Below are 12,506 nucleotides of genomic sequence, written 5' to 3' on the forward strand. Positions count from 1 at the left end.
CTCTGGTCAGGTGACAGCCAGGCTTACTGAACTTGTTAACCCTTTACAGTCAAAGAGATATAAAGTACTTCTGTTCTATTAACTTTTCTTATCTGTTTATGACAGATGAGAATAAACCACAGACACAGTTCATTATTATATGATATATATCCTTGCTAATCTCCAGACCTCACAGCCTAGCAGTAGTATTCCTCAATTTACAGACTACTTAAAAACAAATAAACAAAAAAATCCTTTACTGTGTCTCTGATGAGAAACCTCTTAACTACCCAGATGTTGCATCAGTGCAGAGTTAGGCAGTTTATGGGAAGGTTAAAATCTTTACAACCGGCCTGTTTTAATGTAACCAGTTCTAAAATGACCCCCAAATCATGTAATAACATATTAACATTTCATGGAGAGATAAAGTGATGCAACAGTGCAAACTTTCATACTACCAAGTGTATCTCCTCCATCATTTACTAAAACTGGTGCACCGTATATCGCAATAATTTTCTACTTGTTTTGCATCACATAGGAAGGAAGAAGTTACTGAGGAGCTTTGGCACTAATAGCACCCAGTGCAAAGGAAAGCAATTGAAGCAAAACGGTAGCCCCCTGGCAATTCTGAGGAAACAAATACTGCAGATTTACTGGTTGGGAAAGGGTTTTTTTTCTAATGGCAGAATGGGGAAAGAGAGCTATATAATTTCATCACAATTCAGATACCATTTTTTGGTGTGGATTCTGAAGTATAAATCTTTTCTTTCTTTGAATTTAAAGTTACATTTAATCAATATCCCCATTTTGATGTTCTCTTCTAAAACAATACTGTCCTCACAAAGATATTTCCCCATTACATTTACTTGCTTTTGACTAGTATGCAATTAGAAATTAAACAGAATCTATACTCTGATATAATATTGAAGACTTGGCTCGACAACTCTAATTTTTATACACTTTTGTTTGAAATGTTGAATCCTGCCCATATTTCAGTTTAAAACATTCTATCATTGTGTTAAAATACTTTTAAAGCTTTATTCTATATTTGGCACAAGACGGCTATATTTTCAGATGAGACTGATCTTTTTCTTCCATTCTCTACAACTATAAAAGCAAATCCTTTCTTGGTTTTGCACTAAGCCTCCTGGCAGGGTTGGATAGAAGCAACTTTCACATAGCTAATGCTAAGCAGTTCTTATACCTGATCTGCAGTATACAATAAGGTCATGCATCCCCCCGCCATTCCCCCTCCCCTGCAATATTATGCGGTTATATCTTTTTAATATATATCCTTCTCTGGGAAGAGAGCTTACCCATCACTGACTGCAGACATATGCCTACCAGTCAGAAAGTAAGATTTCAAAATTTCCTCTGTCTGCGCTGCAAACTGAGACGAAGCATCGCTTTCAAAGATATGAATGTGTCCGACCCAAGAATGACCTTGGGTTAGATACGGTATAGAAGCAATGCACTACTGTACTGGTGCAGTGAACGGCTTCTGCCATGATGTGGTGACTGCATGCCTTGTCTAATCATTCCAGATGTCGCTGTTGAAATGATGATAAGCTCTTTATGCGGAATGATGTACATACTGCTAATACAGCTCTTTGTGAAACTCATCAAAGAAGAGGCAACTTCTGACAAAGTCCCAGAGACTGGCGCATGTAAAGAGCAGTGATACAATTCAACTACAAGGAAAGCACCATGAAAAGACGGAATTCAACAACACTTAAAGGATTGTTTACAGTAGCATAGCCAAGACACTACCTAAGGAGTCAATATGATCAAACAGTACTACTTTCATATTCAACATGGATCAGCTTCTCAACTCCCCTTCACAGAGGGACTCCCTCATATTTAGACCCAATTTGCCTCAATCCTAATTAGATAGTCTATTTTTCCTAATACTGTAAATTACTGAAAGCAGGGGAGGGAGTTGGGGCTGTATCCCACTGTTGATAATGGGACTTACGTGTTATACATCCCAAACAATCAGGAAAAGCATATAAACTACAACATGATAGTATTTAACTGGTCATTGAAACTTCTTTGGGATGCCTTTATGCTACATAAAACTATCTATCTATTTCATACTGCCACCCATCACTGTAATATCTGAGTGCTTCCACATAAAATTAATAGCACTAGCAAAGTTCCTAAATGGACCCGATAGAGACTTTAACACTTTTTGGGGCTAAATCTCTGCTTTAAGAATTTTGTTTTTATTTGTTGGTTCAGTTGTTTGTTACAGTTTTTTATTTTCTTTTATTTTTCAGAGTTGTCATGTCACTGCTGTGCGTATCTTTCTTGCTATAGTAGAAAATAATTTTTGAAAAGGAAGGTATGCAGCATTTCTTAAAGATGGTAAACTTTTGAGTCACCCAGTCTCCTGTTTTATTGCACAGCCAGATTCCCTAGACAGAGAACACTTTGTCCTCAACTCTTATGCGCTTCATCCTTTGTGATCTGCATCATCCCAGAGAATCACAGCTGTTGTAGAAGTTCATAAATTGAAATTCAGAACTGACTCTTTTAGAAAAGTGTCCCAGGCAATTTACTTCCAACATTGGTGGTTGCCAGATTTGGAGAGAAGGACCCTCCATTTAACCTATCAGCCAAAAAATGTGTACAATCATATCCTGAAGTTTTCCTGACACCAGGTAGCCCAAGAAAAAAGCGTACTAGCCCAAGTGAAAAAAATACTTATAACACACTGCCCTCTAAGAGTCATGCCTCTGAAGTTTAAAACAACTGTGTACTATATTTTTTGCCAATCAACTTTCTATTTAATAAACTTGTTAAAACATACTCTAACTTACTCCAGCTCCTGAGTTTTGTTATGCTTTCTTTCATCTCTATGGCTTCACTCCACTTTTTTCCCCACTGTTATACATCACATTGCATCTTTGTGTGTTGTTGTCTCTTTTCCTTCTCTCTTTGTCCACCCCACAATAAATTTTATCTTTCTTTTCCTACTTTGTCTTCTGTTCTCTAACTTCCTTCCCTCCTTCTCCCGCTGTCTTGTACTTTTTATAATTTATCTCCCTCATTCCTCACCCACCCACCCAACACACACTTACTCACACAAACTCACATGCCATCCACTCAAGCATGTACTACCCCAAAGCCCCTCTCCCTCTTCCTCACAGACACATATATGCACCTATCCACTCACAGGCTCACCTCTTCCTGCATTCCCCAACTCTGAAGGTGAGAGAGCCCCATATCCTAAGCTACTCTGTTCCCTCTTTAGTCCCACTCCACTACTGTCCTGAAAAACAGTGTAAAGCAGCAACCAGCTGGCCTATTCTGCTCTAAGGATTGTCCCCACAACCCAACCCTCAGGGAAGAAGCCAAAAATGCCAGATTCTCTGTACCCTGTCCCAGTCAACTCGCCAATCTGTTCCAACATTTCCCTTACCCAAGCAACCAGAGGAGCGGGTTTTTCAAGCCCAGCATATGATACAACCTTTAATCATCAAGGTAACTTGTCCTTCAACTACCAACTCTTTTGGAGGTGCTTTAATATATTTTTTTCACATTTATTCATACTCCTGCAGTATAGATGTAAGGAAATTTCCCGTCAGTAATACGCAATTCCATCAACATTTGTTATAAGCTCAGTAACATTATTTTCCACTTTCTCTTCTCTGAGAAGGCAAGAAGGCCACATTATCAAGTGACTGTACTGGCAGTAAACCACTGGGCTCATGGTTTATTTGGTAGGACGAAGGCATCAACTACCTGACAAGGTCAATGACTCTCTCCCTTGGAGCAGTGCTGACTGGCTCATCATTAATCATTATGATTTGATCTCCTGGTATAAGTTTTCCTTCAGAGGGGCCACCTGGAGAAAAGTGAGAAATAAGCAGAGGTTAGCAGACCATTATAAACCCATGAACAGCCTCCTCTATTGTGCAGGCATTACATATGGTTTGGCTTGGAGGTCTAAAGCACTTTGCTGATAATACACCCTCACCGGAAACCTAACAACCTAAATGTACATACCACGGTGCCTGATGTTAGGCTCTTAAAATTATATTTAGGCACTTAAATAAATGAGACCTGATTTTCCCCAACAAGTCAATGGGAGCTTCAGGTGAAAAATCAGGCCACTTTTATTTAGGTGCCTCTATGGAATTACAACAGGACTCTAATGTTAGGTGCTCGGATACGAAAGCTATGGCCTAGAACTTTGGTTTCCAACTCTACTGAAATGTAAGGTTATGATTTCTTGGTGATACATCATCCCCTTGTAGAAGGTTGAAATGATCAAAACTCAAACTTCTGACCAGGAAATTCCTTTTTGTTCTCTAACAGTGTTAGATGCAATCCTGTAGGTGAGTGTGAATGGGTTATCAAAGGAGGTGAAGAGCCTATACATTTTCAGTAACTGTGGGGTTGGCCGAGCAAAAGTACATGTTACTAGGGCATACTGTGACAGTGCTGAAAGAGGGTAGGGTTACAGTTGCATAGGCAACCTTAACTGCACATTTCCTAGTTTTCAGAAGATTGAGTTTTGCTCTAATCAGCCTTAACTTTGTATTAACATAATTATTTGCCACTGAATTTCCAAGGTTTTTGACCAGGAAAAGATATGCTCCTGTTAGGAATTAATAGTCTGAAGAAGCAAGGAGGACATAATCATCTGCTATAAATGAACTCGAGTGCTGTGTGTAATACAGGAGCAGTGGTCTAAGGCAGTGATTCTCAACCTGGGGTGCAAGGCAGAGGTCTTCCAGTGGGTACATCATGTCATCTAGATATTTGCCTAGTTTTACAACAGGCTACATCAAAAGCACCAGCGAAGTCAGTACAAGCTAAAATTTCATACAGACAATGACTTGTTTATACTGCTCTTTATACTATATACTGAAATGTATATTCCAATAGATCTATAATTATATGGTAAAAATGAGAAACTAAGCAATTTTTCAGTAACAGTGTGCAGTGGCACTTTTGTATTTTTATGTTTGATTTTGTAAGCAAGTAGTTTTTAAGTGAGGTGAAACTGGGGTACACAAGACAAATCAGACTCTGAAAGGGGTATAGTAGTATGGAAAGGTTGAGAACCACTGGTCTAAGGTAAAGCTGGTAAACTGGGGTACACTCTTCCTTTGGGAATGGAGGATCTGGGATTTCTGTCGGTATTCAGGGATCAGTGGCTGGAAAACACAAGGGGACACTTTGAAGGGACTTGGAGCCATCTATTGTCAACTTGCAGGGCAAAGACAGAGGAGAGTGCTGGAGTGGCTGACAGACTGGTTTGTGCTGGAGGCATGTGGCAACAAACTTACAGCCCTGGGTGCCCCCAAGATGCATCACACGCAGGTTGGGGTGCACTGTCAGAGCTGTGGAGTTGGGGTTCAGGCAGGTTGGGGTGCACTGTCAGAGCTGTGGCATAGAGCCCTGTGCCCGATTAGTGCAGAGACCTGCAGCAGGACCAGGATCCTGCGGGTCCCACAGGACTTGTTGCCATAATAGTGAGAGCGTGTAGGAGTGGCTATTGCAGGATTAAAAACAGTCCTGTGCAGGACTCTAATGTGGAGTTCATGGGGGTTTGGGTGCATTGGCAGAGCTCAGGCTGCAGGGTGGTTGCGATGAGGGGATTGAAGTGCACAGGTAAAGCTCAGGGTGCAAGGGAGTTAGGTGCACTGGCAGAGCTGAGGGGGTGCCATGCCTCCCTTGTCTGAGTCCCCAAACTCTCTTGCCTCCCATACCATCCATCTCCATTTCTGCCCCCGCATAACATCACTGGTTCCCTAAACTCCTCTCCCCCAGTTCCCACACTCCTCCGGCCCCTGATACACCTCCCCTCCCAGGAAGCATTCGCATGTCTAATTCCCCCCTCCCCCACTACTACTTTGATTACACTGCCCCCAGAAGAAAATTGCTAGCCATGACTCACAAATGGTAGCAACCCTCCCTGTCCAGAACTTCTTTTGTCTTATGTGGGGCTTGCAATGAAATTATCCTTAGTTATGTTAATTGAGGGATGAGTTCACAGCAATCAGGAGGTTTATGATTCATTCCTTTGTTAATACTTCTCACTTTAACAGTATAAGGCAGCAGAAGGAGTTGTTTTTTTTTAAGGGGGGTGGGGAAACTCGGGAAATCTTTTGGTCAAATTTGAATTACCAGTGCTTCCTCCACACCCCCATGGGGCACACCAAATTTCAAAGCATCAGATTAACCATTTGGATTTTAAAGCACTTAGAAGAGTCTAGCTTTAAAGCATATAAAATAATGGAAGAGACCCTCTAGTCATTCTTCTGTACTGGTGCATGTGCAGTGTAAAAATGTACATTTTCATAATTACTGTTCTCAGTTTGAGTCCCCCAAAGATTTAATGGGTGCCATGCACTCCCTTGGGCAAACCTTGACAGACTGAGACCATTTTGACCTGCATCAGATCAATAGTTTGATCTTTAGTTCTGGGCAAAAAACAAACAGAAACCTAGAAACTTTAAAACAAATATCGATTTTGGGGAACATCTGTCTTAAATGACTTCAGATTTGGGTCATTAACCCTACCTGGTACTCTCCTAAGGCACAACAGGTTTCAAAATATCTGACTAAGCATGTTGATTTTACAGGACTTAGAAAGATCAACTTTTACACAGATGTCATGATGCAACCTTAAGTATAGTGGCACTCCTGGACCACTATAACAACAACTTTACTCTTTGGAAGCACACAACAAGCTTTTTGCTTCCCGTAACAAGCTCACGAAAAAGGAACACAGTGTCACAGCCTCAGATGAAAGATTATATTTGTGCTAATGTCTTGTCTTTAAACTTTGTAACGATGGTATAAAACAGAAGATGAAATCTTAAAAGAAAAAAATTCTTACTGCCTGACACAATTCATTCAGACAACAAGCAGAAGCTGTGCTTCTGTTTGGTTTGGAGTTTTATTTTACTAATGAATCCACTATAAATGGAGTTTCGCTATGTACAAATGCACACAGGTTCCACTGTATTTGTGCCCACTCTTACTTTGGTGATTGAATATAAATATGCTTCCCCAACCGGGCTTTAAATATGAGGGTTACACTAAGTAAGGCTATTCCGGGGAAAAGAACTGTCTGAGATTAATCAGGACTTCAGGGGGGCCAGATCCTAACTGCATAATTTGCTTTATTTGCAAGCAGTACAAACACTATTTGCACACACACCTGGGCAAATCACATGTAGATGTTCTACTGGCAGTTCTGTTTGTCCTCTGCTCTCTACAGTGGCTTCCAAAAGAATATTGAAAGTTCAGGGTCTTTGTCCTTGTCTTCAAGGCAATCTATGACCTGGGCCCAGTATGTCTATAAGTTTGCCTAAAACTTCAGGATGAAGACCATGATCAACAACTCCATTTGTCAGGCACAATTGAACTTTCTATCACAAAGGCAAAACTCCTCTATATAGGAGACAGAGCTTTCTCAGGGGCCAATCTGAGAATGTGGAACAAATCCCCCAGGAACTAATGGTTGTCACAAACCTCACCATCTTCCCTGACAAGTGAAAGGTGCATTTTTCTGATCTTGCCTTCTCTAATATAAACACAGTGCAGTGTCCATAAAGAAAACAAAAACCCAAACCCCAGCAGCAACAAAATCCCTACCAAAATAAAACCCTACGCTGTACACTCAGTTCTCACCCTGATGAGTGGATGAGAGAAGAAAGAATCATACATAACGTAGTTTAATCACATAACTGAATGCATTATGGAAGTAGTTCAGAAACAATGTGAGGAGGGTGGTATAAGAAACTATACAGAACAGAAATAAAAATCGAATAAAATTCTTTCTTTAAATGAAGTTGGTCAACCAGTAAAGTCAAACAACAGTAATGGCTAAGAATAATAACTATGATATTGGCTTTTTGCTGCTAACAAGTTTGGAACGAGTGCAGTGAGAAACAATATTCCTAAGTACAAGCCCTTACAGAATCATAGAATTGTAGGGTTAGAAGGGACTGCAAGGGTCATCTAGTCTAACCCCCTGCCAAGATGCAGGATTTGTTGGGTCTAAACCATCCAAGACAGATGGCTCTCCAGCCTCCTTTTGAAAACCTCCAGTGAAGGAGCTTCCATTACCTCTCGAGGCATCTGTTCCATTGTCCTACTGTTCTTACAGTTAAGAAGTTTTTCCTGAGATTTAATCTAAGTCAGCTATGCTGTAGTTTGAACCCATTGCCTCTTGTCCTGCCCTCTGTGGCAAGAGAGAACAACTTTTCTCCATCTTTTTTATGGCAGCCTTTCAAGTATTTGAAGACTGCTATCATATCCCCTGCCTTAATCTCTCCTTTTGCAAGCTAAACATACCCAGTTCCTTCAGCCTTTGCTCATATGGTTTGTTTCATCCCTTTGATCAGCTTTGTCACCTGCCTCTCCATCTTTTCCAGTTTCCTTACATCAGTGGTTTTCAAACTTTTTTCTGGGGACGCAGTTGAAGAAAATTGTTGATGCCTGTGACCCAATGGAGTTGGGGATGTGGTAGGGGCTCAGGGCTGGGGTGCGGGGGTGAGGGCAGCAGGGTGGGCATGGGAATTAGGGGTTCAGGGTGTGGGAGGAGGGGCTCTAGGCTGGGGCAGAGGGTTGGGTTGCAGAAGGGGGTCAGGGCTCTGGGCTGGGGGTGGGCTGGGATGATGGGTTTGGGGTGCAGGAAGGGCTTTCAGGTTTGGGGGAGCTCAGGACTGGGGCAGGGGATTGGGGCATGGGCTTACCTCCAGTGGCTGCCAGTCAGTGGCACAGCCACGGTGCAGATGCAGGCTTCCTGCCTGTCCTGGCACCGCGGACTGCTCTGCTCCCCAGAAGTGGCTAGCAACAGGTCTGGCTGCTAGGCAGAGGCCTGCAAGCGGCTTCACACGACTCTTGCCTGGAGGCACTGCCTCCCCCAGTTCCCATTGGCCCATTCCTGGCCAATGGGAGTGCAGAGCTGGTGCTCGGTGTGGGAGCAGCGTGCGGAGGCCTGTGGCCCCCTGCCACAACTCAAAACTGTATTTGCTTTTTTTGCAACAGCATCACATTGCTGACTCATGTTGAAGGCATAAGGCACCACAACTCCCAGATCCTTTGCAGCAGTGCTGCTGCGAAGCCAGTTCTCCCCCATTCTGTATTTGTGCATTCGGTTTTTCTTCCTTAACTGTAGGACTTTACATTTGTCTTTGTTGAATTTCATTTTGTTGTCTATAGCCCAGCCTCCAATTTATCAAGATCCCTTTGAATTTTAGCTGAATTCTCCAAAGTATTGGCAACTGTCCCCTAGCTTTGTGTCATCTGCAAACTTGATCATTATGCTCTCTATACCTACATCTAGATAATTAATAAAGATGTTAAACAACACCAGATCCTGAACAGATCCCTGTGGAACCCCACTAGAGACCTCCCTTCATTCTGACATCATTCCATCATTATAAAGGCATGTTCAGCATATCAGAATGTAGGGTATGTCTACACAGCAGTTAGACACCTGTGGGTGGCCTGTGCCAGCTGACTCAGGCTCGCAGGGCTCGGGCTAATGGGGCTCAGACTAGTGCGGCTGTTTAATCGCACTGCAGCCCGAGCTCTGGGAAATTCTCACCTCATAGGGTACTACAGCTCGAGCTCCAGCCTTAGCCCGAATGCCTATACTGCAATTATACAGCCTGAGCACTTGATTCCAGGGCAGCTGGCATGGGCCAGCTGCAGGATTTTAACTGCAGTGTAGACATACCCTCAGAATACTAATGTGGAGGGATAACTCAGTGGTTTGAGCATTTCCCTGCTAAACCCAGAGTTGTGAGTTCAATCCTTGAGGGGGCCATTTAGGGAACTGGGGTAAAAATTTGCCTGGGGATTGGTCTTGCTTTGAGCAGGAGATTGGACTAGATGACCTCCTGAAGTCCCTTCCAACCCTGATATTCTATGATTCTGTCTAGCATTCATGATTCACTTGGTTGCTGGAATGCATTAATAACACTCACATGTGCCATGGTATTTGGCCTCAGTCAGTGTAAATACAAGTTCAAAATTATTACATTAAATTCAGTTTAAAAAGGCAATTCCAAAGAAATCAAATCTCTTAGCAGACAACATTAAAAGTCAATGCAGTCATGCTGGAAATCTGAGCACATCCATCTCACTGCCAGCAATACAGCCAGCATAGAAAGGCATAGAAAGGGAGTTAGTAAAGGGAGTTAGTAAAGTCTCAAAGCCCTGCTTTTGGGGCCAGGCAAGAGGAAAAACCATACCTGGTGTTACGGAGCGTACAACAACTGGTTTTTCACTGCCAGCCACAAAACCGAATCCCAGCACAGGATCCCTCCTCATTTCCACTTTACGAGGGGCTGGAGGGGTGATTTGGCAGTTCTCTATTCGAGGGTCTTCAAATGTGGCCGACTGTGTCATGTGACTGTGGGGAAAAAATGAAAAGGATCATTAAAATGTGTTTGTGGTACCTATGCAAGCCAAACACCTTACACTTACAGGATAGGGGGAATATTTGAGACAGTCTCTCTGAAAGAACCAAAGTCTCAGCTTATTTAATGTTTTACAATCTTATGCATTAGTTTTCTTACACAGAGGTTAATAATATCTCAGACTAAAGAGCTAATTCACTAACCAATACTTATACCTGCACACAACTCCCACATCTGACAGTATACATTTGACCAGCTCTAAATATATGAGAAAAATCAAGGTTTCCACTTTTCTATTTTGAATTTTTCATCCTCCATTTGCCAGGGAGAGGAGGAAAATAAAGCAACCTTGTATTTATTTAAAATATTACAATTACATTCCAGAAAATGAAGTGCCCAATTCTGTGCTGTAACATATGTGAGAGGAGAGGGCATTCCCAGTCAACGAGCAGCCTTAAGTATAAAACATTCAGCACAGTTTGCATATATTTGAGCAGCCTGAAGCCCCTGGAAACAAATGTAACATTCAATTGTATATTTAGAACACTGGATCATTTGTTTTTGGATCAAAAGAAGATTAATACAGAGGAGAAAGAAAAATGAAAAAGAAAGAAAGAAGAGAAGAGAAGGAAAACAACAACAATTGGTGATGACTTTGTCTTCTTATTATAGTACTAGGTAGAATCAACCGTCAAAAAGATAAAGTCTCGGTTTATTCTGGTAGAATGTCACGCTCAAACTCTGTGCATAAGAAATGGTTAAAATCAATTAATTTAGGTTATTAAAGTCATATCCTAGAAAACAGAAGTCTTTATCTGGCAGGAGAAGATCGTGCTGTTAAGCACCTTTTTTGAGCAGAAAAGGTTAAGGAACAGGAAAGTCATCCAGTGTGACATATTGTCAGTTTGAAAGCAGGTCTCCTTAGGAATATATGGACTGTAATAATAGCAGCCTCAAACACCACCTCCCTCTATACCATAAAAAACATTCATAATAAATGAGAATTGGGTGGGGTTTCATTCAGGTTCAGAGGTCTACCTCATCTTCCCTCTCCTTCCATCTTCAAGAATTGAGGTTTTCACATTCCCGCAAGAACACCCCAGGAAATGTATATGTAACTGTTAATATGTAGAAAAGCTGTGTGCACCAATCATCCTTCCATGTTTAAAGCCTCTTCAAGTTGGTGGTTTCTCCTCCCCACACCTAACACACTTATACAGTCCCACTGGTACTGATACAAATGTTCTCTGTTCCTGTAGTTAGCTTTTATTGTTAACTTAAAAAGCACCAACAAAACAAGCCTCAGTATTTTTCCAAAGTTTCTCCCTGCAGGACCTCTCCATCTATGCTCATGGGTTCCCTTGATCAAACCCTTTTATAGCCATGGTTGGTGCTAATAGGACTTAGTCTGAGTCAGAGCAAGTCAGCTGAAACAGCTTTGTACCTCTGTGCAGGGTCCTAATATTTGCATTAGGGCGAGTCAGCAAAAAAGAACCTGCTGTCCTGTCCCAGCTTATTCTATGACTAGAAATGTATTTTCTCCTAGTTTATATAGTACGGCTCACATATGACAGAAATGAACACCTTAGACATTTTGAATCTTATCTCTTTATTTCTAAATTGGCCTGCGTTATTTAATATTTTTCAGTGACTTAGACAAACATATAAAAGCATCACTGCTAAAGCTGGCAGATGACAAAAAAACTAGGGGGGGGGAGAATGAAAAAGACAGGTCACTGATTTAGAGCTACCAGGATCACTTGGTATGCGGGGTGCAAGCAAACAATGTGTGTTTTAATATGGCTAAATCTAGGGACAAAGACTGTAGACTATACATACTGCCTGGGGGGACTCTATCCTGGGAAGCAGTGACTCTGAAAAAGATTTGGGGGTGATGGTTGATAAACAGTTGAACATGGGCTTCTAGTGCAATGCTGTGGCAAAAAGGGCTAATGCAAATCTTGGATGCATAAACAGAGGAATCTTGAGTAGGAATAGAGTGGTTATTTTACTTCCAATGTTGACACTAGTACAACCAGTTCTAGAACAGTGTGTCCGGTTCTGGTGCCCGCTATTCAAGAAGGATGTTGATAAACTGGAAAGGGTTCAGAGAAGAGCCACGAGAATGATTAA

The 12,506-nt window shown here is 41.8% G+C and overlaps 1 protein-coding gene and 1 long non-coding RNA gene across 8 annotated transcripts in view; one reads left to right on the forward strand and one right to left on the reverse strand.

Moving 5' to 3' along the window:
* The window catches only part of LOC142045898 (uncharacterized), a 2,687-nt gene extending 1,086 nt beyond the window's left edge, over window positions 1-1,601 (forward strand). The window contains exon 2 of the long non-coding RNA XR_012654805.1: window positions 111-1,601. This is a non-coding gene — a long non-coding RNA (uncharacterized LOC142045898). The remainder of the gene's footprint in view (window positions 1-110) is intronic.
* Window positions 1-12,506, reverse strand: part of FRMPD4 (FERM and PDZ domain containing 4) — a 497,083-nt gene that overhangs the window by 108,155 nt on the left and 376,422 nt on the right. For all 7 annotated transcript variants that reach the window (XM_075060497.1, XM_075060506.1, XM_075060487.1 and 4 more), the window contains 2 exons: window positions 10,206-10,366; window positions 3,727-3,829 (listed from right to left, as the gene is read on the reverse strand). In XM_075060497.1, the coding sequence (XP_074916598.1) occupies window positions 3,727-3,829; window positions 10,206-10,366 (264 nt within the window). The remainder of the gene's footprint in view (window positions 1-3,726; window positions 3,830-10,205; window positions 10,367-12,506) is intronic.

This window comes from Chelonoidis abingdonii, chromosome 1 (assembly GCF_003597395.2).
Source record: "Chelonoidis abingdonii isolate Lonesome George chromosome 1, CheloAbing_2.0, whole genome shotgun sequence".
NCBI classification, from domain to species: Eukaryota; Metazoa; Chordata; order Testudines; family Testudinidae; genus Chelonoidis; species Chelonoidis abingdonii.